The 26,082-nt window shown below is 38.1% G+C and overlaps 1 protein-coding gene across 4 annotated transcripts; it reads left to right on the top strand.

Moving 5' to 3' along the window:
* Positions 1 to 284: 284 nt before the first annotated feature.
* Positions 285 to 21,683, top strand: LOC133605091 (uncharacterized). 4 transcript variants are annotated; one of them, XM_072913094.1, is made up of 4 exons: positions 285 to 572; positions 612 to 778; positions 11,120 to 11,305; positions 19,632 to 21,680. In XM_072913094.1, the coding sequence occupies exons 2-4, from the start codon at positions 664 to 666 to the stop codon at positions 20,648 to 20,650; spliced, it is 1,320 nt and encodes a 439-aa protein (XP_072769195.1). In that variant the 5' UTR covers positions 285 to 572; positions 612 to 663; the 3' UTR covers positions 20,651 to 21,680. The 4 variants fall into 4 exon arrangements, with proteins under 4 accessions (XP_072769195.1, XP_061814435.2, XP_061814412.2 ...); XM_061958451.2 differs by having other exon boundaries at positions 285 to 778; positions 11,120 to 11,322; positions 19,632 to 21,682; XM_061958428.2 differs by having other exon boundaries at positions 285 to 778.
* Positions 21,684 to 26,082: the final 4,399 nt, after the last annotated feature.

A 26,082-nucleotide genomic window follows, 5' to 3' on the forward strand; every position in this document is an offset into this window, starting at 1 on the left:
TCTTGTCCTTTCGGTCATGACCCAAAGCTCATGACCATAGGTGAGGATGGGAACGTAGATCGACCGGTAAATCGAGAGCTTTGCCTTCCGGCTCAGCTCCTTCTTCACCACAACGGATCGATACAGCGCCCGCATTACTGAAGACGCTGCACCGATCCGCCTGTCGATCTCACCATCCACTCTTCCCTCACTCGTGAACATAAAAAAATATAGAGTAGGTCCCACCTCCATGCCAGTAGGTGACGCTAATGCACACCAGAAGGCTGCTTGCCAACCGCCATTAAACCAAAGAAGAAGAAGTAAGAAAAAAAAGCATAACTGACGGAGAAAATCTGAACGTGTAGTTTGTGTTTGATGAATTAGTGCACATTTATGTCGAAAACGTGTAGTTGGTGTTAGTGCATACATGTACACATTTATGTTGTGGAATAGATTCAACCTTGTTAGTTGTATTTGGACACGTTAGTCTGAACGTCCCTTGCTAGCTTAGCTTGCTAGTTAGCTTAGCTTGTTAGCTGCTAACAAAGATACGCAGAAGTAATCAAAACATCGCGTAGGAAACATCAAATGTGAGTGTAAAGTGTTGGGATTGTGTAAACATCTCTGTGTAAAGTGTAGGGATTGTGTGAATTTGTCAGTGTAAAGTGTTGGGATTGTGTGAACATGTGTGAAAGAACGAAAGCAAAGTACGAGGAGGAACTTTGTCCAACAAAAGAGGAGAAAGATCGACAACATCAACTACTGGACGCTCTTTTCCAAAAACATCAACACACAACAGGTTTGTTTACTTGTTTTTAACACTACACTTGTCAGCACACATGTATTTACAGTAGGTGTTGTTACACACAACAGGTTTGTTTACTTGTTAGCACACATGTATTTACAGTAGGTGTTGTTACACACAACAGGTTTGTTTACTTGTTAGCACACATGTATTTACAGTACGTGTTGTTACAACAGGTTTGTTTACTTGTTAGCACACATGTAATTACAGTAGGTGTTGTAACACACAACAGGTTTGTTTACTTGTTAGCACACATGTATTTACAGTACGTGTTGTTACAACAAGTTTGTTTACTTGTTAGCACACATGTAATTACAGTAGGTGTTGTAACACACAACAGGTTTGTTTACTTGTCAGCACACATGTATTTACAGTAAGTGTTGTTACACACAACAGGTTTGTTTACTTGTTAGCACACATGTAATTACAGTAAGTGTTGTAACACACAACAGGTTTGTTTACTTGTCAGCACACATGTATTTACAGTAAGTGTTGTTACACACAATAGGTTTGTTTACTTGTCAGCACACATGTATTTACAGGAGGTGTTGTTACACACAACAGGTTTGTTTACTTGTTAAAAAGTTAAAGTACCAATGATTGTCACACACACACACTAGGTGTGGCGAAATTATTCTCTGCATTTGACCCATCACCCTTGATCACCCCCTGGGAGGTGAGGGGAGCAGTGGGCAGCAGCGGTGGCTGCGCCCGGGAATCATTTTGGTGATTTAACCCCCAATTCCAACCCTTGATGCTGAGTGCCAAGCAGGGAGGTAATGGGTCCCATTTTTATAGTCTTTGGTATGACTCGGCCGGGATTTGAACTCCCAACCTACCGATCTCAGGACGGACACTCTAACCACTAGGCCACTGAGTAGGTATAAATGGGTTGTACTTGTATAGCGCTTTTCTACCTTCAAGGTACTCAAAGCGCTTTGACACTACTTCCACATTTACCCATTCACACACACATTCACACACTGATGGAGGGAGCTGCCATGCAAGGCGCTAACCAGCACCCATCAGGAGCAAGGGTGAAGTGTCTTGCTCAGGACACAACGGACATGACGACGTTGGTACTAGGTGGGGATTGAACCAGGGACCCTCGGGTCGCGCACGGCCACTCTTCCACTGCGCCACGCCGTTTACTTGTCAGCACACATGTATTTACAGTTGGTGTTGTTACACACAACAGGTTTCTTTACTTGTTTTTAACACTTGTTAGCACACATGTATTTACAGTAGGTGTTGTTACACACAACAGGTTTGTTTACTTGTCAGCACAAATGTATTTACAGTAGGTGTTGTTACACACAACAGGTTTGTTTATTTGTCAGCACACATGTATTTACAGTAGGTGTTATTACACACAACTGGTTTGTTTACTTGTTAGCACACATGTATTTACAGTAGGTCTTGTTACACACAACAGGTTTGTTTACTTGTTTTTAACACTTGTTAGCACACTTTTTACAGTAGGTGTTGTTACACACAACAGGCTTGTTCACTTGTTAGCACCCATGTATTTACAGTAGTTGTTGTTACACACAACAGGTTTGTTTACTTGTTAGCACACATGTATTTACAGTAGGTGTTGTTACACTCAACAGGTTTGTTTACTTGTCAGCACAAATGTATTTACAGTAGTTGTTACAACAGGTTTGTTTACTTGTTAGCACACATGTATTTACAGTAGTTGTTGTTACACACAACAGGTTTGTTTACTTGTTAGCACACGTGTATTTACAGTAGGTGTTACACACAACAGAAGTGTTGTTACACACAACATGTTTGTTTACTTGTTAGCACACATGTAATTACAGTAGGTGTTGTAACACACAACAGGTTTGTTTACTTGTTAGCACACATGTATTTACAGTAGTTGTTACACACAACAGGTTTGTTTACTTGTCAGCACACATGTATTTACAGTAGTTGTTACACACAACAGGTTTGTTTGCTTGTTTTTAACACTTGTTAGCACACATGTATTTACAGTAGGTATTGTTACACACAACAGGTTTGTTTACTTGTTTTTAAAACTCTTTAGCACACTTGTATTTACAGTAGGTGTTGTTACACACAACAGGTTTGTTTACTTGCCAGCACACATGTATTTACATTAGGTGTTGTTACACAAATTAGGTTTGTTTACTTGTCAGCACACATGTATTTACAGTAGGTGTTGTTACACACAACAGGTTTGTTTACTTGTTTTTAACACTTGTTAGCACACATGTATTTACAGTAGGTATTGTTACACACAACAGGTTTGTTTACTTGTTTTTAATACTTGTTAGCACACTTGTATTTACAGTAGGTGTTGTTACACACAACTGGTTTGTTTACTTGTTTGCACACATGTATTTACAATAGGTGTTGTTAAACACAACAGTTTTGTTTACTTGTTTTTAACACTTGTTGGCACACTTTTTACAGTTGGTGTTGTTACGCACAACAGGCTTGTTTACTTGTTAGCACCCATGTATTTACAGGAGTTGTTGTTACACACAACAGGTTTGTTTACTTGTTAGCACACATGTATTTACAGTAGGTGTTGTTACACACAACAGGTTTGTTTACTTGTCAGCACACATATATTTACAGTAGTTGTTACACACAACAGGTTTGTTTACTTGTTAGTACACATGTATTTACAGTAAGTGTTGTTACACACAACAGGTTTGTTTACTTGTCAGCACACATGTATTTACAGTAGGTTTTGTTACACACAACGGGTTTGTTTACTTGTTTTTAACACTTGTTAGCACACTTTTTACAGTAGGTGTTGTTACACACAACAGGTTTGTTTACTTGTTAGCACCCATGTATTTACAGCAGTTGTTGTTACACACAACAGGTTTGTTTACTTGTTAGCACACATGTATTTACAGTAGGTGTTGTTACACACAACAGGTTTGTTTACTTGTTTTTAAAGGGGAACATTATCACCAGACCTATGTAAGCGTCAATATATACCTTGAAGTTGCAGAAAAAAGACCATATATTTTTTTAACCGATTTCCGAACTCTAAATGGGTGAATTTAAGTGGCAAGAAATTGGACGTTTGTTCCGCACACTTTACCGACGAAAGCTATGCTACGACAGAGATGGCAAGAATGTGTGGATATCCTGCGACACTCAAAGCAGATGCATTTCCAACCATAAAGTCAAAGAAATCTGCCGCCAGACCCCCATTGAATCTGCCGGAGTGTGTGAGCAATTCAGGGACAAAGGACCTCGCTAGCACTGCAAGCAATGGCGGCAGTTTGTTCCCGCAGACGAGTGAGCTAAACCCCCTATCGACCCTAGCTTCCCTGGCCTGCTGACATCAACTCCAAAACTGGACAGATCAGCTTTCAGGAAAAGAGCGCGGATGAGGGTATGTCTACAAAATATATTAATTGATGAAAACTGGGCTGTCTGCACTCTCAAAGTGCATGTTGTTGCCAAATGTATTTCATATGCTGTAAACCTAGTTCATAGTTGTTAGTTTCCTTTAATGCCAAACAAACACATACCAATCGTTGGTTAGAAGGCGATCGCCGAATTCGTCCTCGCTTTCTCCCGTGTCGCTGGCTGTCGTGTCGTTTTCGTCGGTTTCGCTTGCATACGGTTCAAACCGATATGGCTCAATAGCTTCAGTTTCTTCTTCAATTTCGTTTTCGCTACCTGCCTCCACACTACAACCATCCGTTTCAATACATGCGTAATCTGTTGAATCGCTTAAGTCGCTGAAATCCGAGCCTGAATCCGAGCTAATGTCGCTACAGCTTGCTGTTCTTTCCGCCATGTTTGTTTGTGTTGGCATCACTATGTGACGTCACAGGAAAATGGACGGGTGTTTATAACGATGGTTAAAATCAGGCATTTTGAAGCTTTTTTTTAGGGATATTGCGTGATGGGTAAAATTTTGAAAAAAACTTCGAAAAATATAACAAGCCACTGGGAACTGATTTTTAATGGTTTTAACCATTCTGAAATTGTGATATTGTTCCCCTTTAACACTTGTTAGCACACATGTATTTACAGTAGGTGTTGTTACACACAACAGGTTTGTTTACTTGTTTTTAACACTTGTTAGCACACATGTATTTACAGTAGGCGTTGTTACACACAACAGGTTTGTTTACTTGTTTTTAACACTTGTTAGCACACATGTATTTACAGTAGGTGTTGTTACACACAACAGATTTGTTTACTTGTTAGCACATGTATTTACAGTAGGTGTTGTTACACACAACAGGTTTGTTTACTTGTTAGCACGCATGTATTTACAGTAGGTGTTGTTACACACAACAGGTTTCTTTACTTGTTAGCACACATGTATTTACAGTAAGTGTTGTTACACACAACAGGTTTGTTTACTTGTTAGTACACATGTATTTACAGTATGTGTTGTTACACACAACAGGTTTGTTTACTTGTTAGCACACATGTATTTACAGTAGTTGTTGTTCCACACAACAAGTTTGTTTACTTGTTTTTAACATTTGTTAGCACACATGTATTTACAGTAGGTGTTGTTAAACACAACAGGTTTGTTTACTTGTTTTTAACACTTGTTAGCACACATGTATTTACAGTAGGTCTTGTTACACACAACAGGTTTGTTTACTTGTTAGCACACATGTATTTACAGTAGGTGTTGTTACACACAACAGGTTTGTTTACTTGTTGATGATTTGTTTTTAACACTTGTCAGCAGACATGTATTTACAGTAGGTTTTGTTACACACAACAGGTTTGTTTACTTGTCAGCACACATGTATTTACAGTAGGTGTTGTTACACACAACACGTTTGTTTACTTGTTTTTAACACTTGTTAGCACACATGTATTTACAGTAGGTGTTGTTACACACAACAGGTTTGTTTACTTGTTAGCACACATGTATTTACAGTAGTTGTTGTTACACACAACAGGTTTGTTTACTTGTTAGCACACATGTATTTACAGTAGTTGTTGTTGCTCAGACAATGAGCTAAAATACAATGACAACATAATAACGCAGACAATGAGCTACAATGCAATGACATCAATACAATACAATGACAACATAGCAACGCAGACAATGAGCTACAATACAATGACAACAATACAATACAATAACATAGTAATGCAGACAATGAGCCACAATGCAATGACAACAATACAATACAATGACAACAATACAATACAATGCCAACAATACAATACAATGACATCAATACAATACAATGACATCAACACAATACAATGACAACATAGTAATGCAGACAATGAGCTACAATACAATGACAATAATACAATACAATACAATGCTAACAATGCACTACAATGCCAACAATGCAATACAATGCCAACAATACAATACAATAACAACAATGCAATATAATGACAACAATACAATACAATGACAACAATACAATACAATGACATCAATACAATACAATGACAACATAGTAATGCAGACAATGAGCTACAATACAATGCCAACAATAAAATACAATGCCAACAATGCAATACAATCCCAACAATAAATACAATGACAACAATACAATACAATGACAACATAGTAATGCAGACAATGAGCTACAATACAATGACAACAATACAGTGCAATGACAACAATACGGTACAATGACAACAATACAATACAATGCTCAACAATACAATGCCAACAATACAATACAATGACATCAATACAATACAATAACAACATAGTAATGCAGACAATGAGCTACAATACAATGACAACAATACAATACAATGCCTACAATACAATGCCAACAATACAATACAATGACAACAATACAATACAATGACATCAATACAATACAATGACAACATAGTAATGCAAACAATGAGTGAGCTACAATACAATGACAACAATACAATACAATGACAACAATACAATGCCAACAATACAATACCATGACAACATAGTAATACAGACAATGAGCTATAATACAATGCCAACAATACACTACAATGCCAACAATACAATACAATGCCAACAATACAATACAATGCCAACAATACAATACAATGCCAACAATACAATACAATTACATCAATACAATACAATACAATAACAACATAGTAATGCAGACAATGAGCTACAATACAATGACAACAATACAATACAATGCCAACAATACAATACAATGCCAACAATACAATACAATGGCAACATAGTAATGCAGACAATGAGCTACAATACAATGCCAACAATACAATACAATGCCAACAATACAATACAATGACATCAATACAATACAATGACAACATAGTAATACAATAAAATGACTATAATACAATACAATGCCAACAATACAATGCCAACAATACAATACAATGACATCAATACAATACAATAACAACATAGTAATGCAGACAATGAGCTACAATACAATGACAACAGTACAATACAATGCCTACAATACAATGCCAACAATACAATACAATGACAACAATACAATACAATGACATCAATACAATACAATGACAACATAGTAATGCAAACAATGAGCTACAATACAATGACAACAATAAAATACAATGACAACAATACAATGCCAACAATACAATACCATGACAACATAGTAATGCAGACAATGAGCTACAATACAATGACAACAATACACTACAATGCCAACAATACAATACAATGCCAACAATACAATACAATGACATCAATATAATACAATGACAACATAGTAATGCAGACAATGAGCTACAATACAATGACAACAATACAATGCAATGACAACTATACAATAAAATGCCCAACAATACAATACAATGCCAACAATACAATACAATGCCAACAATACAATACAATGACATCAATACAATACAATAACAACATAGTAATGCAGACAATGAGCTACAATACAATGACAACAATACAATACAATGTCAACAATACAATACAATGCCAACAATACAATGGCAACATAGTAATGCAGACAATGAGCTACAATACAATGCCAACAATACAATACAATGCCAACAATACAATACAATGCCAACAATACAATACAATGACATCAATACAATACAATGACAACATAGTAATGCAGACAATGAGCTACAATACAATGACAACAATACAATACAATGCCAACAATACAATACAATGACATCAATACAATACAATGACAACATAGTAATGCAGACAATGAGCTACAATACAATGACAACAATACAATACAATGCAAACAATACAATACAATGACATCAATACAATACAATGACAACATACTAATGCAGACAATGAGCTACAGTACAATCTGTGATCCGGCAACCGTGTGCTTTTTCAACAGCTGAGGCTCAAACAACTACTTAGGGACCGTCTACAAAGATCAACCCCCAACAGGAAAATACATAATAAACATCTAAATTATTATACATTGTCAAGTCTCTGTAATAATTTCAGACGTACAGTTTATCCTATTGGTTAACAATACAAGACTGTGTTAGGTAAATATAATATTTGAATAAGTTGATAGTTGTACATCACAACTGCACCACACCAGTTGTTTATGCTACAAGTCCTATTGGATGGATAGAAGGAAGCTTTAAGACTATACATCTCAAAAATGACATGACTACAAGACTTATTTACAAGTCTTGTACAATATGTCATCTCAAGCACCACATGACTTAAAGATGCTAACTTGTTTCTACTACATTTAAGTCCCATCTAAAAACTCATTTTATACTCCAGCCTTTAAAAAGACCCCTATTTTAAACAGTGGACTTGCTGCTTATCTTTTCTGTTCTGCCCCTCCCCCATCCTGCGTAGATAGTTTATCAGGTGGCCGCGGATCAGTATCAGTTTCCGTGGAGGATGCGCTAGCTGTTCCAGGTCAGGGCCGGGGGTAGACCTCTCCTCTATGCATCAGTTCAGGTTTTCCTCTAGATTGCCAGTGTGGGCGTGGTGATTATGACATCATAATATATGACATGATAACTTTGTGGCATATAGTTTCTTTACAAAGACTACACAAATGTTTTATGTATATTTAAAAACAAATAGTGTTATTGGTAATTAATAATATTAACATATTTTTCTTATATCACACTTAAAACAAGGAATTGGACTTGTTGGACTGTGGTCTCTTTGTCCAATGCATTTTCAGTATTTGCTTATTTTAAAAGGTAACACAGGCTACACTTTATTCTGCCCTCACTGAACATTGCATTTTACGTCACCAAATATGTCAACAGTCCTTTGAGTTGGAGTTGAACAAAACAACTTTGGGTGTTTTGTTGATGAACTCTGTAAAGAAGTCACTGTAAATCCAAGCAGACTACTAAAGTACATGATATATACACACAAAGTGCAGACACCTTCATAACAATATGTAATACGTACAATATACACACTGCAAATATATATATATATATATATATATATATATATATATATATATATATATATATATATATATATATATATATATATATATATATATATATATATATATATATATATATATATAAAATGTAGTAACAGACACCTTCATAACAATGTCTAATATGTAGAATATTTACCATATTTTGGTCATTTTATGCACAGCTGGAACTAATTCTTTGGCGCATTTTTTTCCGTTTCCATAGCAACATACTTCTGACCTTCTGCAGCAAATATGCTCCTTGTCCCCGGATCAAACGCGAGTGTTTTTTAATCAGACCTGGTAATAGACAAGGAAGACGACTATTTTTGGACAAATCAGGATTCACAACCTTATCTTTTTGAAGCTGAATATACGGAGGATGAGCTGCTGCTTACGGAAGCCAGCACGAAGGAAAAGTGATGTTGTATATTCCTAAAGCTATTGAAAACCAAATTGTAAATATTTCTCAAAAAATATTAAAAGCTATTGGAAATCTACAAAAATATTTTAAAAAATCAGTAAAATAATTTTCTCAAAAATACAGCCTGTTGTAGAAACAACTATACGCTATCTCAAAGTCATGTGATTTTTTTTGGATGATTGGTTGTATAGTCTTAAAGCGAATGGAAATCCAAAAATTTAAATATTTCTCAAAAATCAGTAAAAGCTATTGAAAATCTACAAAAATATATTTTTTTAAAATCAGTTAAATATTTTTTCTCCATAATAATACGTATAGTAGAAACAACTACATACTATCTGTAAGTCATGCATTTTTGGAGCTGATACAGTATAATCACAAAGCTATTGAAAATTAGTTTTTAAAAATATCTTTAAAAACTCAGTGAAATATTTTTCCCCAAAATAATATTCGTAGTAGGCTCAACTAGACACCATGTAGTACTCTTGTGTTTTGGTTGTGATGTATATTCATAAAGCAATTGAAAATTGAATACTGAACATTATTCTAAAGTAATCAGCAAAATATTTATATATAACTTGAACCAACTGGTTTCATGTGATTTTATGATGTATCATCATAAAGTTATTGAATATTAATAACCTCAAATATTTTTCAAAAATATGACGTATGATGATATGTTTAAAATAATGAATGCAGTATTCCTTAAAATGACACCATTTATATCTGATTGTATAATGAGGCCATAGATATAAAAATAAAGTTATAATTTATAAAACATTTATGTTGTCAGAGGTTGCACTTTGTAGACGGTTCCTGGAAACAATGGTATATTTCCTGCTCCAGTGACAAATTGTTGCAACTTGTAGCTCTTTGTCTACATTCCAAGATGTGTCATGTGTGCTGTAAAGTAGTTATTGATCCAATAACTTGGAATGTGCCAATCTCTTTCTTACTTGGCATTTGTTGTCTTAACAGGAACACGTCCATCTCCTTCATTTGCAGCAAGGACACACAACTTATTCAACACACAACACTGCCACGTAAAGGTCATTATGAGGATGACACAAGAGCACACAGTAGTGAAGCTTTAACAACATCAATCTTAAATAGATTGTCGATAGGAAGATACGTGTCTTTTAGGGATGATGCACTGCCTTTTATATTGTTCATGAAAAAGAGACACCATATTTATGACTTGTTGATGTTCCTCTCAGTTTGTAACAATGTGTATCATTGTAATCAATATAATTGATAGTTTCATTTGTAATTGCACTTCCTAAAACTGACCAACATGCATCAGTAAGTGAACGTAAACATTTATTGTCAATCATCTTTAAATGATGAAAATAACTTTCCTTCAGCGTGTGGTCGATGGCCTCCAAGTGAATGTGCTCAAAAGAGGAATTGTTGATGGACATACTCCATACAAACACCACGTAGTAAACCATGTTTTGTAAGAGTTCCTTTTGGGCCAGGCAACAAAATGACCGTCAAGAAAATGATTTGTGATTATTTCAACAGAATTCCAACAGGCTCTCCACCTGAAAGAGGAAGAGGAGGAGCCACACTCCCCCCACATCAAGGAGGAAGAGGAGGAAGTGTGGATCAGTCAGGAGGAGGCTGATCTCAGCAAGTTTCCACTGACTCTTGTGTCTGTGAAGACTGAAGACAAAGCACCTGAGTCCTCCCAGCTTCATCACAGTCCAGGTAAAGAGAAGATCCAGGTAGCATTTCATTCTCACTCTTCACTTTGTTTTAGAAGACGTCTGTCCTCTCGTCTAAGTAGACTTCCTAATCATTTCAATTGAAGGCCTAAGAATGTCCTCATATCAATCAACATCTGCTAAGAAATCTGACATACGTCCTTGAAAAGTCTCAAAAATTCTATTAAGATTATTTTATTTAGAATAACTGCAGAATGTATGGATCATGTCTGTGTTACAGCAGAGTTTAGCTAGCAGCGGATATTAGGGAAGCCCACACACAGCACACTTATTTGTGGAAGACTTTTCTTACAATAATCATTTGCACTATGCTGAACCTCTGTGTCACTTTACCTGCTGCTGTTCCCAAACTCTTCACTTGTCTTACAATAATCATTTGCAGTATGCTGACTCTCTGTGTCAGTTTACCGGCTGCTTTTCCCAAACTCTTCACTTTTCTTACAATAATCATTTGCACTTTGTTGACCTCTCTGTCACTTTACCTGCTGCTGTTCCCAAACTCTGCACTTTTCTTACAATAATAATTTGCAGTATGCTGACTCTCTGTGTCAGTTTACCGGCTGCTTTTCCCAAACTCTTCACTTTTCTTACAATAATCATTTGCACTTTGTTGACCTCTCTGTCACTTTACCTGCTGCTGTTCCCAAACTCTGCACTTTTCTTACAATAATAATTTGCACTATGTTGACCTCTCTGTTAGTTTACCTGCTGTTGTTCCCAAACTCTGCACTTTTCTTACAATAATCATTTGCACTATGCTAACCCTCTGTGTCCGTTTACCTACTGTTGTTCCCAAACTCTTCACTTTTCTTACAATAATAATTTGCACTATGCTGACCTCTCTGTCAGTTTACCTGCTGTTGTTCCCAAAACTCTTCACTTTTCTTAGAATAAAGATTTGTTGCACAGGTGGCATCCTATGACAGTTCCACGCTGGAAATCACTGAGAGCGGCCCGTTCTTTCACTAATGTTTGTAGAAACAGTCTCCATGCCTAAGTGCTTGATTTTATACACTTGTGATTAGTGATTAGGACATCTGATTCTCATCATTTGGATGGCTGGCCACCATACTTTTGTCAGTGTACACTGTAAAAAAAATTCTGTAAAATAACGGTCATCTACTGGCAGCTATAGCTGCCAAACGAAAACCATAAAATTAAAGTAAAACATTGTAAACCAAATAATGATCAAAAACATGATATTTACATACATTTTCATGAAATGTTTTGCGGAAAAATATCGTAATTTTACAGATTTTTACTAAATTATTAAGATCAACCACCTTTAATAAAGTGACGATGCAAACAGTTCTGCCGAAAAATACCTTTATTCTACAGAGTTTTTCCAAATTATTACGATCAAACACCTTTAATGAAGTGACAATGCTGGCAGTTCCACAGAAAAATACAATTTTGTTAAAGATTTTTTCTGAATTGTTAAGATCAACCACCTTTAATAAAGTGACGATGCAAACAGTTCTGCAGAAAAATACCTTTATTCTACAACATGGGTGTCAGACTCTGGCCCGTGGGCCAAATTCCACTTAGCCCTTGAGGCGATATCAAATTAACACTAAATTGGCCCGCCGATTATATATTGCGGCGGTGCCGCGGTAACACCGCATTCACAGCTAATTCTAATACTTGCCAACCCTCCCGGGAGTGACTCCAGCGCCCCTCCCGAAAATCGTCAGGTCTGCTTTTCAGCCAGTCCAACGAGTGCTGGCCCAGTCACACAACATGTGCGGCTTCTGCACGCACACACAATTGAATGCAATGCATACTTCATCAACAGCGATACAGGTTACACTGAGGGTAGCCAAATTAAAAACTTTAACACTGTTAGAAATATACGCCACACTGTGAATCCACACCAAACAAGAATGACAAACACATTTCGGGAGAACATCCGCACCGTAACACAACATAAACACAACAGAACAAATACTCAGAACCCTTTGCAGCACTAACTCTTCCAGAACGCTACAAGGTGTGTGTGTGTGTGTGTGTGTGTGTGTGTGTGTGTGTGTGTGTGTGTGTGTGTGTGTGTGTGTGGGGAAGGTTTGGTGGTAGCGGGGGTGTATTTTGTAGTGTCCCGGGAAGAGTTAGTGCTGCAAAGGATTCTGGGTATTTGTTCTGTTGTGTTTATGTTGTGTTACGGTGCGGATGTTCTCCCGAAATGTGTTTGTCATTCTTGTTTGGTGTGGATTCACAGTGTGGCGTATATTTCTAACAGTGTTAAAGTTTTTTATACTAGCACCCTCAGTGCAACCTGTATCGCTGTTGATGAAGTATGCGTTGCATTCACTCGTGTGTGCGTACCGAAGCCGCGCATATCTTGTGACTGGGTCTGAACGATGTTAGAATGGATGAAAAGCGGACATGACGACAGCTCGTAGAGTACGTTAAAGGCAGTGCATTTAAGGCACGCCCCCAAGACTGTGGTCCGGGTGGACGAGATATAATGACTGTTGAACACCTTTGTTCGATAATGAAGGTTGCCTCAACTCAAAGCCTGAGCCCCGACATGAATGAACTAGCATCCAAGAAAAGATGGCAGGTATCTGGGGCTTGGGCACATCAGATTAGATCAGTGTGTTGCAAACTGAGCAGTTTAAAGTCCCGAATGGTTGTTTTATTCATTGTTATTTAATTTTCAAATTTATTAGCCTGTGGAGAAAGTTAATGTTGATATTTACCTCAGAAGGCTGCAAATAGAAAAGAGGCATTCAATTTTTATTTAAATTGTATTTGATATGCCATTGATATTTTGTAATTATTATTATTTGTATTATTATTTGAAACTTGATTTTGCATGTTACTATAAAGTTTTGTAAGCCTTGCTTGTTCAATATTCAATGCAAAACTTGTTTGGGTCCCTATTAAAAGGTTGATTTGTTCAATCTTGGCCCGCGGCTTTGTTCACTTTTACATTTTGGCCCACTCTGTATTTGAGTTTGACACCCCTGTGTTAGATTGTTAGTATGGACATAGACTTTTATATAACAAGCTACATATTTAATGAAAGATAATTACTGTAATTTTACATGAATTTGAAAGTAATTTAAGAAAACAGAAAATGCTATGTATAATTAATTTGATATTTTTCTGTAAAAAAAATAGAAATATACATAGTTAGTCATTACTGGCACATTACTTAAAATAACAGGCGGATTGTTTATTTACAGATAATGTCTTCAATTCTACAGTTTTATAAACTATTTAAAAAAATTGAAAAATTACAGTAGAAATTTAGAGTAAATTAACCATAAAAATAGGATTTTTTTTTTTACAGTGTAGTGTATGTTTGAAGCCTTTATTTTATCCGATAAATGACAGAGTTGGACGTTTCTATGGTAATAATGAGATGGTAAAAGACTGTTATTGATCTGATGTTGATGTGCTAGAACATCATTTGTGGGTGATGCAGTATTTCCTTTGTGGGTGATGCAGTATTTCCTTTGTGGGTGATACGGTATTTCTAGACCACAGTCCGGTCATGTTTGACTGTTATTTGAACAACAAGGTGACATTGTCTGTTCCTGGGCACCTTGCGTGTTTTATCAAGCCTGACAAAGCTGCTAGTTTCTTTCTTCAGCTCACTTCTGCAGTGCAGACTGAAATGAGCACTTTTGCCTCTTCTGACACAGAGCAGCTAATGGGCTCATCTGTTTCTATTTGCACCAATGTGCTGGATAAGTTAGCTCCCCTGAAAAAGATCCAAACATGAGGTGTGGCTCAATGACGTCACGCGCGTGTGGTAAGACAGAATGCAGCTGGAAGAAGGACGGACTGCAGGTGACATACCAAGTCTGTAGAGACAGTTGGAGAAAGTATAATGATGTTGTGAAGGCTAAAAAAAGTAGTCTTTTTCGGACCTAGTTTCAAACAATTAGTTCCGTTTAAAAACCCAGTCCATCCACCATGCCAAAGATGTCATGCACAACTGTTTTAACACCCCCCCCGTCTTTTATTCTTGCTATGTCGAAAAATTTTCTGAAAGTTTTGAATGAGTTTGCACCTATGTCACTATCAGCTCTCACTGACTTGATTAGTAAACTGAAAACTAGCTCTTCTCCCACTGTCCCGCCTCTCTTTTCCATCCTTCGCAGTGAGTATTTGTGTGGTGCTGACTTCATGGCGGTGCACAAAGGCTGTCCCAATTGAAAAAGCTCCAAGTGTCCTTCAAAACCGACCGAAAAATGTCGTTTTCCCCTTTTAGAAGCAAGCCCCGAGTTTACTTCGCATCCTTCCAAATCCCAAGATCTTTTGCACAGCCAGCTGTGAAAAAAAGAACATGTCTTGGCCACTAATACACCCCCATACCATCACACATGCTGCCTTTTACACTTTCACCCTAGAACATGCCTTGGCCACTAATACACCCCCATACCATCACACATGCTGCCTTCTACACTTTCACCCTAGAACATGTCTTGGCCACTAATACACCCCCATACCATCACACATGCTGCCTTCTACACTTTCACCCTAGAACATGTCTTGGCCACTAATACACCCCCATACCATCACACATGCTGCCTTCTACACTTTCACCCTAGAACATGTCTTGGCCACTAATACACCCCCATACCATCACACATGCTGCCTTCTACACTTTCACCCTAGAACATGTCTTGGCCACTAATACACCCCCATACCATCACACATGCTGCCTTCTACACTTTCACCCTAGAACATGTCTTGGCCACTAATACACCCCCATACCATCACACATGCTGCCTTTTACACTTTCACCCTAGAACAGTTCGGATAGTAATTTTCCTCTTTGGTCAACAGTTTCCAAAAACAATATGAAATGTGGACTCGTCAGACCACAGAACACTTTTCCACTTTGCATCAGTCCATCTTAGATGAGCTCGGGCCCAGCGAAGCGTTTCCGGGTGTTGTTGATAAATGGCTTTGGCTTTGCATAGTAAAGTTGTAACTTGCACTTACAGATGTAGCGACCAACTGTAGTTACTGACAGTGGTTTTCTGAAGTGTTCCTGAGCCCATGTGGTGATATCCTTTACACACTGATGTGGCTTTTTGATGCAGTAGCGCCTGAGGGATCCAAGGTGTGTAATATCATGGCTTACGTGCAGTGATTTCTCCACATTCTCTCAACCTTTTGATGATATTACGGAGCGTAGATGGTGAAATCAGGCATTTGTTGACAAAGTGGTGACCCTCACCCCGTCCTTGTTTGTGAATGACTGAGCATTTCATGGAAGCTGCTTTTATACCCAATCATGGCACCCACCTGTTCCCAATTAGCCTGTTCACCTGTGGGATGTTCCAAATAAGTCTTGTGATGAGCATTCCTCAACTTTCACACTCTTTTTTGCCACTTGTGCCAGCTTTTTTGAAACATGTTGCAGGCATCAAATTCCAAATGAGCTAATATTTGCAACAAATAACAAAGTTTCTCAGTGTGAACATGAAATATCTTGTCTTTGCAGTCTATTCAATTGAATATAAGTTGAAAAGGAGTTGTTGTATTCTCTTTTTTATTTACCATTTACACAACGTGACAACATTACTAGTTTTGTACAATTAAATGCATTGAGTCTTCTAGAGTGCAAAAAATGCCAGGAGTTCATCAATAATCAATCTTTCTGTTTGTAGCTTTTTAAACACATCATCACAAAATGCTTGTTTCTTTTCGAGCAAGTTAGTTTTGTTGTTTAATCCTGTGTTATTGCTGCTATTTTTTACATAAGAAATATACTTTTATTGTTAAGTTTTATTTTGCACTTTTACTGTCCTTACCTGTAAATGGACAACAATTAAATTATTTAAACTTTTTTGAGCAGCATAGTTACAGTATAAATAAATATGAACACATGAGTCATATTTGTTGTTAGTAAGCACATGCAATATAAAAGTTGGTGGGTAAACGAGAGCCACTAAATATTTAATAATGCACTTATAGTTGAGATAGTCGTTAGTTGCAGCCCTATTGTCAATCATCCTTCATTAACAAAAGTAGTCAACACTTGATTTTTAAAATAAATGTTGATGGACTTTCCTTCAGCGTGTTGTATATTGTGCTGTGCGCTCATTGTTGATGGAGATACTCCATAAAAATAATAAAACATGATTTGCTCAGCCAACACAAGTATATTAAATGATGCCAAATGTTAGTATACATGTTTTTAGCTGGTTTTGGAATCAGCATATATGTTGTATTGTGGTTAAAGAGGGAACATTATCACTAGACCTATGTAAGCGTCAATATATACCTTGATGTTGCAGAAAAAAGACCATATATTTTTTTTAACCGATTTCCGAACTCTAAATGGGTGAATTTTGGCGAATTAAATATTCGCTCTCGGAGCGATGACGTCACAACGTGACGTCGCATCGGGAAGCAATCCGCCATTTTCTCAAACACCGGGTCAAAACAGCTCTGTTATTTTCCGTTTTTTCGACTGTTTTCCGTACCTTGGAGACATCATGCCTCGTCGGTGTGTTGTCGGAGGGTGTAACAACACGAACAGGGACGGATTCAAGTTGCACCAGTGGCCCAAAGATGCCAAAGTGGCAAGAAATTGGACGTTTGTTCCGCACACTTTACCGACGAAAGCTATGCTACGACAGAGATGGCAGGAATGTGTGGATATCCTGCGACACTCAAAGCAGATGCATTTCCAACAATAAAGTCAAAGAAATCTGCCGCCAGACCCTCATTGAATCTGCCGGAGTGTGTGAGCAATTCAGGGACAAAGGACCTCGGTAGCACGGCAAGCAATGGTGGCAGTTTGTTCCCGCAGACGAGCGAGCTAAACCCCCCTGGATGTCTTGGCTCACACCGTCCCAAGATGATCAAGAGAAGAATATCGACCCTAGCGTCCCTGGCCTGCTGACATGAGGGTATGTCTGCAGAATATATTAATTGATGATAATTGGGCTGTCTGCACTCTCAAAGTGCATGTTGTTGCCAAATGTATTTCATATGCTGTAAACCTAGTTCATAGTTGTTAGTTTCCTTTAATGCCAAACAAACACATACCAATCGTTGGTTAGAAGGCGATCGCCGAATTCGTCCTCGCTTTCTCCCGTGTCGCTGGCTGTCGTGTCGTTTTCGTCGGTTTCGCTTGCACACGGTTCAAACCGATATGGCTCAATTGCTTCAGTTTCTTCTTCAATTTGGTTTTCGCTACCTGCCTCCACACTACAACCATCCGTTTCAATACATTCGTAATCTGTTGAATCGCTTAAGCCGCTGAAATCCGAGTCTGAATCCGAGCTAATGTCACTATAGCTTGCTGTTCTTTCCGCCATGTTTGTTTGCGTTGGCTTCACTATGTGACGTCACAGGAAAATGGACGGGTGTTTATAACGATGGTTAAAATCAGGCACTTTGAAGATTCTTTTAGGGATATTGCGTGATGGGTAAAATTTTGAAAAAAACTTCGAAAAATATAATAAGCCACTGGGAACTGATTTTTAATGGTTTTAACAATTCTGAAATTGTGATAATGTTCCCCTTTAAGACTATAAAAAAATGGTTACTCACTTCACAGTGTGTCATGTCTGTGTAATCATGTTTTGTTTAGTTATAGGACTCTTTAGTTTCTGTCTTTTCACTCCCTTGTCTTGTTTCCATGATTACCCCATTAGTTTCACCTGTTCCACGTTTGGACTCATTGTGCACTCTTGATTGTCACCATAGCAACCCATTAGTTTTCACCTGTCACGTCACGCACCTGTTTCACGTCTTGAGTCACGCACCTGTTTTCGTTAATCATGTCTGTAGTATTTAAGTTCAGTGTTTTTCAGTTTGTCTTTCTGACGACCTCACCACATTTATGTTCTGTCCATTCTTTCCATGTCCATTCCTCAAGCAACTATTTTTGTCCAAGCCAAGTAAGTTTTTGTTCCATGTTTATAGTCTTTTTGGTTTCATAGTTTGTTCTCCGCCATTGTGCGTGTTTTTTCGTTTGTACTTTTTTGCTATAGTCTTTTGGTTTCATAGTTTATTCTCCGCCACTGTGCGGGCTTTTCGTTTGTACTTTTTTAAAATATATTAATAAATCATGTACCTTCATTCCCGTCTCGCCCGAGCCAACTTTCCGTTGCATCCCGGAAAAGCAAACACCCAAGATCAAGTCATGACACACTGGAGGTCTGCTTCTCCCAAATTCTACTCAGACCACCCCAGAAATGGAAGTTACTTGTCCACACAAATCAAACATTAAAACATTTACTATGACTTACAAGATGACATAAATGACACATTACATATATATTTTATGTAGTGTTGATACGTCTGAGTTCAAATGTATTGCCTATGTTTTGCAGGCATCCAGCAGATGATTGGACTTGAAGAACAAGGTGAGGATCCACAGCCAGGCCATTTTCAAGAGAGACAGAATGATCCACATTTGAAAGAGGAAGAGGGGGAGCCACTGCCCCCACATATTAAAGAGGAAGAAGAGCATCCACAGCCCCCAAGTGTTAAAGAGGAAGAAGAGGAACCACAGGCATCCCATGTTAAAGAGGAAGAGGAGGAAGTGTGGATCAGTCGGTGTCAGGAGGAGGCTGATCTCAGCAAGTTTCCACTGACTGGGAAGACTGGAGACCATGGAGAGAAACCACCTGAGTCCTCACAGCTTCATCACAGTCCAAGCCAGGAGAGCAAGGCCTTGGAAGCTTCAAGCTGCAGCTCACCACACCACATGACAACAAAAGCTGATGGAGACCACTGTGGAGGATCACCAGCAGACCAGATCTTCGCTCCACTATCAGATAGTGACGACACCACGTCACACCTTAACATAAACATGGAATCACACAGGAGAACACACAGAGGAGAAAAACCCTTTAGTTGTTCAGTTTGTGGGAGAAGATTCTCTGACAAAAGTAATATGAAATCACACATGAAAACACACACAGGAGAAAAACCGTTCAGTTGTTCAGTTTGCGGTAAAATGTTCTCTAACAAACGCAATATGCTAATACACATGAGAAAATACACAGGAGAAAAACCCTTCAGTTGTCCAGTGTGCAGTAAAACATTCTCCAGCAAAAGTATTATGGCCGGACACATGGGAACGCACACGGGAGAAAAACCTTTCGGTTGTTCAGTCTGTGGTAATGCATTTTCTCGGAAGGCTCATCTAAAGAATCATATGAGAACACACACAGGAGAAAAACATTTCAGTTGTTCGGTTTGCTGCAAAAGATTCTCTTCAAAAAGTAATTTGAACTCACACATGAGAACGCACTCAGTAGAAAAGCCCTTTGCTTGTTTAGTGTGTGGGAAAGGGTTTGCTGTAAAATATAATTTGGCTCGACATACGAGAGTACACACAGAATAAAAACATGTCCGTTTGTGCTAATAGATTCTCTTTTAAAAGTAATGTGTAATCACACACTAGAGAAACCTGTTGGTTGTTCAGTTTTGCAGAAGGGTTGGTTGTAAAACCCTGTGTGACTTTGTATATGAGAATACACACAGGAGAAAAACCTTTTGGTTGCTCAATGTGCGGTTAGAAAATGATGGAGGAAGGTCATAAGCAAATACAGAAGTACACATGAAGTAAAACAATAGTACCTTTTATGTAAACACTTTCAAAGGTTACAACTACAGGGTTTGTCCCTTTTTAAGCTTGCCTGGTTTGGGTTTGGGTTTATTTTCTTGTAAGTTGCTCGGCTCTTTCTTTTTTGTCTTAAATGTCCTTACCGTTTGCCACACATTTCAATTGTACTTGATTTGCAAAGAATCTCGTCTATTTTCTTCTTCCGATGCACAAGCAGCTGTCTTGTTAGTTTGTGAGGGTTTTACTGCTGTGTTTGTTTTGTGTCGTTTCAAGACTTGTTTTATTGTCTCTGTTAGTCCTGGATGTACGGCATCTTGAATGTCAGCCTGGTGACTGAGATCCTCAGAACAGATGCTGGTGTAGGACCATCCTTTCCATGCACTAAATGAGTGATTTCTCAAATGATTCTGTTTCTTCTATTTTCACAACTGCATGTACAAACCCTGTTTCCATATGAGTTGGGAAATTGTGTTAGATGTAAATATAAACGGAATGCAATGATTTGCAAATCATTTTCAACTCATATTCAGTTGAATATGCTACAAAGACAACATATTTGATGTTCAAACTCAAACAATTTTTTTTTTTTTTTTTTTTACAAATAGTCATTAACTTTAGAATTTGATGCCAGCAACACGTGACAAAGAAGTTGGGAAAGGTGGCAATAAATACTGATAAAGTTGAGGAATGCTCATCAAACACTTATTTGGAACATCCCACAGGTGAACAGGCTAATTGGGAACAGGTGGGTGCCATGATTGGGTATAAAAGTAGATTCCATGAAATGCTCAGTCATTCACAAACAAGGATGGGGCGAGGGTCACCACTTTGTCAACAAATGCGTGAGCAAATTTTTGAACAGTTTAAGAAAAACCTTTCTCAACCATCTATTGCAAGGAATTTAGGGATTTCACCATCTACGGTCCGTAATATCATCAAAGGGTTCAGAGAATCTGGAGAAATCACTGCACGTAAGCAGCTAAGCCTGTGACCTTCGATCCCTCAGGCTGTACTGCATCAACAAGCGACATCAGTGTGTAAAGGATATCACCACATGGGCTCAGGAACACTTCAGAAACCCACTGTCAGTAACTACAGTTGGTCGCTACATCTGTAAGTGCAAGTTAAAACTCTGCTATGCAAGGCGAAAACCGTTTATCAACAACACCCAGAAACGCCGTCGGCTTGGCTGGGCCTGAGCTCATCTAAGATGGACTGATGCAAAGTGGAAAAGAGTTCTGTGGTCAGACGAGTCCACATTTCAAATTGTTTTTGGAAACTGTGGACGTCGTGTCCTCCAGATCAAAAAGGAAAAGAACCATCCGGATTGTTATAGGCGCAAAGTTGAAAAGCCAGCATGTGTGATGGTATGGGGGTGTATTAGTGCCCAAGACATGGGTAACTTACACATCTGTGAAGGCATCATTAATGCTGAAAGGTACATACAGGTTTTGGAGCAACATATGTTGCCATCCAAGCAACGTTACCATGGACGCCCCTTCTTATTTCAGCAAGACAATGTCAAGCCACGTGTTACATCAACGTGGCTTCATAGTAAAAGAGTGCGGGTACTAGACTGGCCTGCCTGTAGTCCAGACCTGTCTCCCATTGAAAATGTGTGGTGCATTATGAAGCCTAAAATAGCACAACGGAGACCCCCGGACTGTTGAACAACTTAGGCTGTACATCAAGCAAGAATGGGAAAGAATTCCACCTGAGAAGCTTCAAAAATGTGTCTCCTCAGTTCCCAAACCTTTACTGAGTGTTGTTAAAAGGAAAGGCCATGTAACACAGTGGTGAACATGCCCTTTCCCAACTACTTTGGCACGTGTTGCAGCCATGAAATTCTAAGTTAATTATTATTTGCAAAAAAAAATAAAGTTTATGAGTTTGAACATCAAATATGTTGTCTTTGTAGCATATTCAACTGAATATGGCTTGAAAAAGATTTGCAATTCATTGTATTCCGTTTATATTTACATCTAACACAATTTCCCAACTCATATGGAAACGTGGTTTTTAGTTCTAGTTCTACTAGTAGAAAGATTCATTTGTGATTGTTTATCAAAATATAACGATAGATGTCAACATTGTGTATGTGCTGAAAGATTCATTTATGATTATTGCCTTTGGTAAAAACGTTTGGTTTTGCTCACATTTGATTTCTTCATTTAGACTTGCTGAGTTGGTGCTTAATATCAAGATAATGACTTCAATTGGAAATAATAAAAGTTAAAAGTATATCAAACCTTTTAAACCTTGGACTAGACTGTGAGCTACTTTCCTCATCATTTCATAAAATCTTGCACCCTTCGTCCCTTTTTAATAACCTCTTGAGGAACTCTCATTGGGCGGGATGTGAGCCGGACGTGATGTCAGTAACATCCCAGCAATATTCCAGCCTTAATTCAAAGCCGAAGAAGAAATACAGCTGTTGGTAATCCTACATTTGACCAGCAGGTGGTGCAAAATACAGCTGTTTGTAATCCTACATTTGACCAGCAGGTGGTGCAAAATACAACTGTTGGTAATCCTACATTTGACCAGCAGGTGGTGCAAAATACAGCTGTTTGTAATCCTACATTTGACCAGCAGGTGGTGCAAAATACAGCTGTTGGTAATCCTACATTTGACCAGCAGGTGGTGCAAAATACAACTGTTGGTAATCCTACATTTGACCAGCAGGTGGTGCAAAATACAGCTGTTTGTAATCCTACATTTGACCAGCAGGTGGTGCAAAATACAACTGTTTGTAATCCTACATTTGACCAGCAGGTGGTGCAAAATACAGCTGTTTGTAATCCTACATTTGACCAGCAGGTGGTGCAAAATACAACTGTTTGTAATCCTACATTTGACCAGCAGGTGGTGCAAAATACAGCTGTTTGTAATCCTACATTTGACCAGCAGCTGGTGCAAAATACAGCTGTTTGTAATCCTACATTTGACCAGCAGGTGGTGCAAAATACAGCTGTTTGTAATCCTACATTTGACCAGCAGGTGGTGCAAAATACAGCTGTTTGTAATCCTACATTTGACCAGCAGGTGGTGCAAAATACAACTGTTGGTAATCCTACATTTGACCAGCAGGTGGTTCAAAATACAGCTGTTGGTAATCCTACATTTGACCAGCAGGTGGTGCAAAATACAACTGTTGGTAATCCTACATTTGACCAGCAGGTGGTGCAAAATACAGCTGTTTGTAATCCTACATTTGACCAGCAGCTGGTGCAAAATACAGCTGTTTGTAATCCTACATTTGACCAGCAGGTGGTGCAAAATACAGCTGTTTGTAATCCTACATTTGACCAGCAGGTGGTGCAAAATACAACTGCTGGTAATCCTACATTTGACCAGCAGGTGGTGCAAAATACAGCTGTTTGTAATCCTACATTTGACCAGCAGGTGGTGCAAAATACAACTGTTGGTAATCCTACATTTGACCAGCAGGTTGTTCAAAATACAGCTGTTGGCAGTGTTTCCCACACATTCATTTATTTGTGGTGGCCCGCCACGAAAGAATTACGTCCGCCACAAATGGATTTTTCGGCTTTTGACTCGCTCGACCGCTCATAAAAGCAATGGGACTGTCTGTGAATGTTGCTTGTAGTTACACCTCCGGTGCAGTAGGTGGCGGTAGCCTACTATGCATTGTAACTCCGCCAATAGCAAGAAGAAGAAGAAGAAGAAGAGGGACGGGCGGACAGACGGAATCAAAATACTCGCCGGCTACTTTTCATAATGATGGCGCTTCCTACGTTTCTACCTCAAACGTCCAAAAGCTGCTGAAAGCCTTGATCCAGGATGCCATGGGGAAAAAAACTTAAATGGTGCCTTTTGGCGACAGTTAGCAGCTTGGTGGCTCATAGCCGGCTACCTAACGCTTGCTAGCGTGGTAGCATTGCTTCATTTTTACAGGTGTTATAGGTAGATAGTAGTGATGGGTCCGGCAACACCGATGCATCGGCGCATGCGTCGAGCTCAAAGAGCGAAACCCTGTGTCGGTGCGCGTACCGCTTTTAGAAAGTCACGTGACCGATCGTGAGCTGTTTTGGTCACGTGACCGATACGCGAACTGTGTCGCACTGACGCCTCCTCTGTGCCCTGTGAGCGGCTCTTTTCTACAGCCGGAGAAATAACAACTAAGAAGAGAAAGCGTCTAAAATTGTATACGTTGGAAAAACGGGTTTTTTTTAAATAAAAATGTGTAAAAATAAATAAATAATAATTTCCAGATCCACAAGCATCCTCATTCACAACACGTTCTCTTAGATTTCCATGTTATGATACATGTTCACATTATTTATTGACTGTATCTAAAAAAGACAAAAAATATATTTTTATTTAAATGAAGTTATGAAATAATCCTAAATGAAATACAATGACTTGGTTTATATTATTGTATATACTAGGTCAGTGGTTCTCAACCTTTTTTCAGCAATGTACCCCCTGTGATTTTTAAAAAAATTCAAGTACCCCCTAATCAGAGCAAAGCATTTTTGGTTGAAAAAAAAAAAGATAAAGAAGTAAAATACAGCACTATGTCATCAGTTTCTGATTTATTAAATTGTATAACAGTGCAAAATATTGCTCATTTGTAGTGGTCTTTCTTGAACTATTTGGAAAAAAAGATATAAAAATAACTAAAAACTTGTTGAAAAATAAACAAGTGATTCAATTATAAATAAAGATTTCTACACCTAGAAGTAATAATCAACTTAAAGTGCCCTCTTTGGGGATTGTACTAGAGCTCCATCTGGATTCATGAACTTAATTCTAAACATTTCTTCACAAAAAAAAAAAATCTTTAACATCAATATTTATGGAACATGTCCACAAAAAATCTAGCTGTGAACACTGAATATTGCATTGTTGCATTTCTTTTCACAGTTCTTTTTGACAGACATTTTAGTGACAAACCTGAGCTTGTGCTTCACTGAGTTTATGAACTTACATTCATATTTTGTTGAAGTATTATTCAATAAATATATAAAGGATTTTTGAATTGTTGCTATTTTTAGAATATTTAAAAAAAATCTCACGTACCCCTTGGCATACCTTCAAGTACCCCCAGGGGTTCGCGTACCCCCATTTGAGAACCACTGTACTAGGTCATAAAATCAGTGTCAGTTGAGTCGGTCCATAGGTTGCCTGTAGGGATTTTTAATGTCCAGCAGATGTCAGTATTTAGTGACACAGTATCGACACAG

The sequence above is a fragment of the Nerophis lumbriciformis genome, linkage group LG04 (assembly GCF_033978685.3).
Source record: "Nerophis lumbriciformis linkage group LG04, RoL_Nlum_v2.1, whole genome shotgun sequence".
Lineage (NCBI taxonomy): Eukaryota > Metazoa > Chordata > Actinopteri > Syngnathiformes > Syngnathidae > Nerophis > Nerophis lumbriciformis.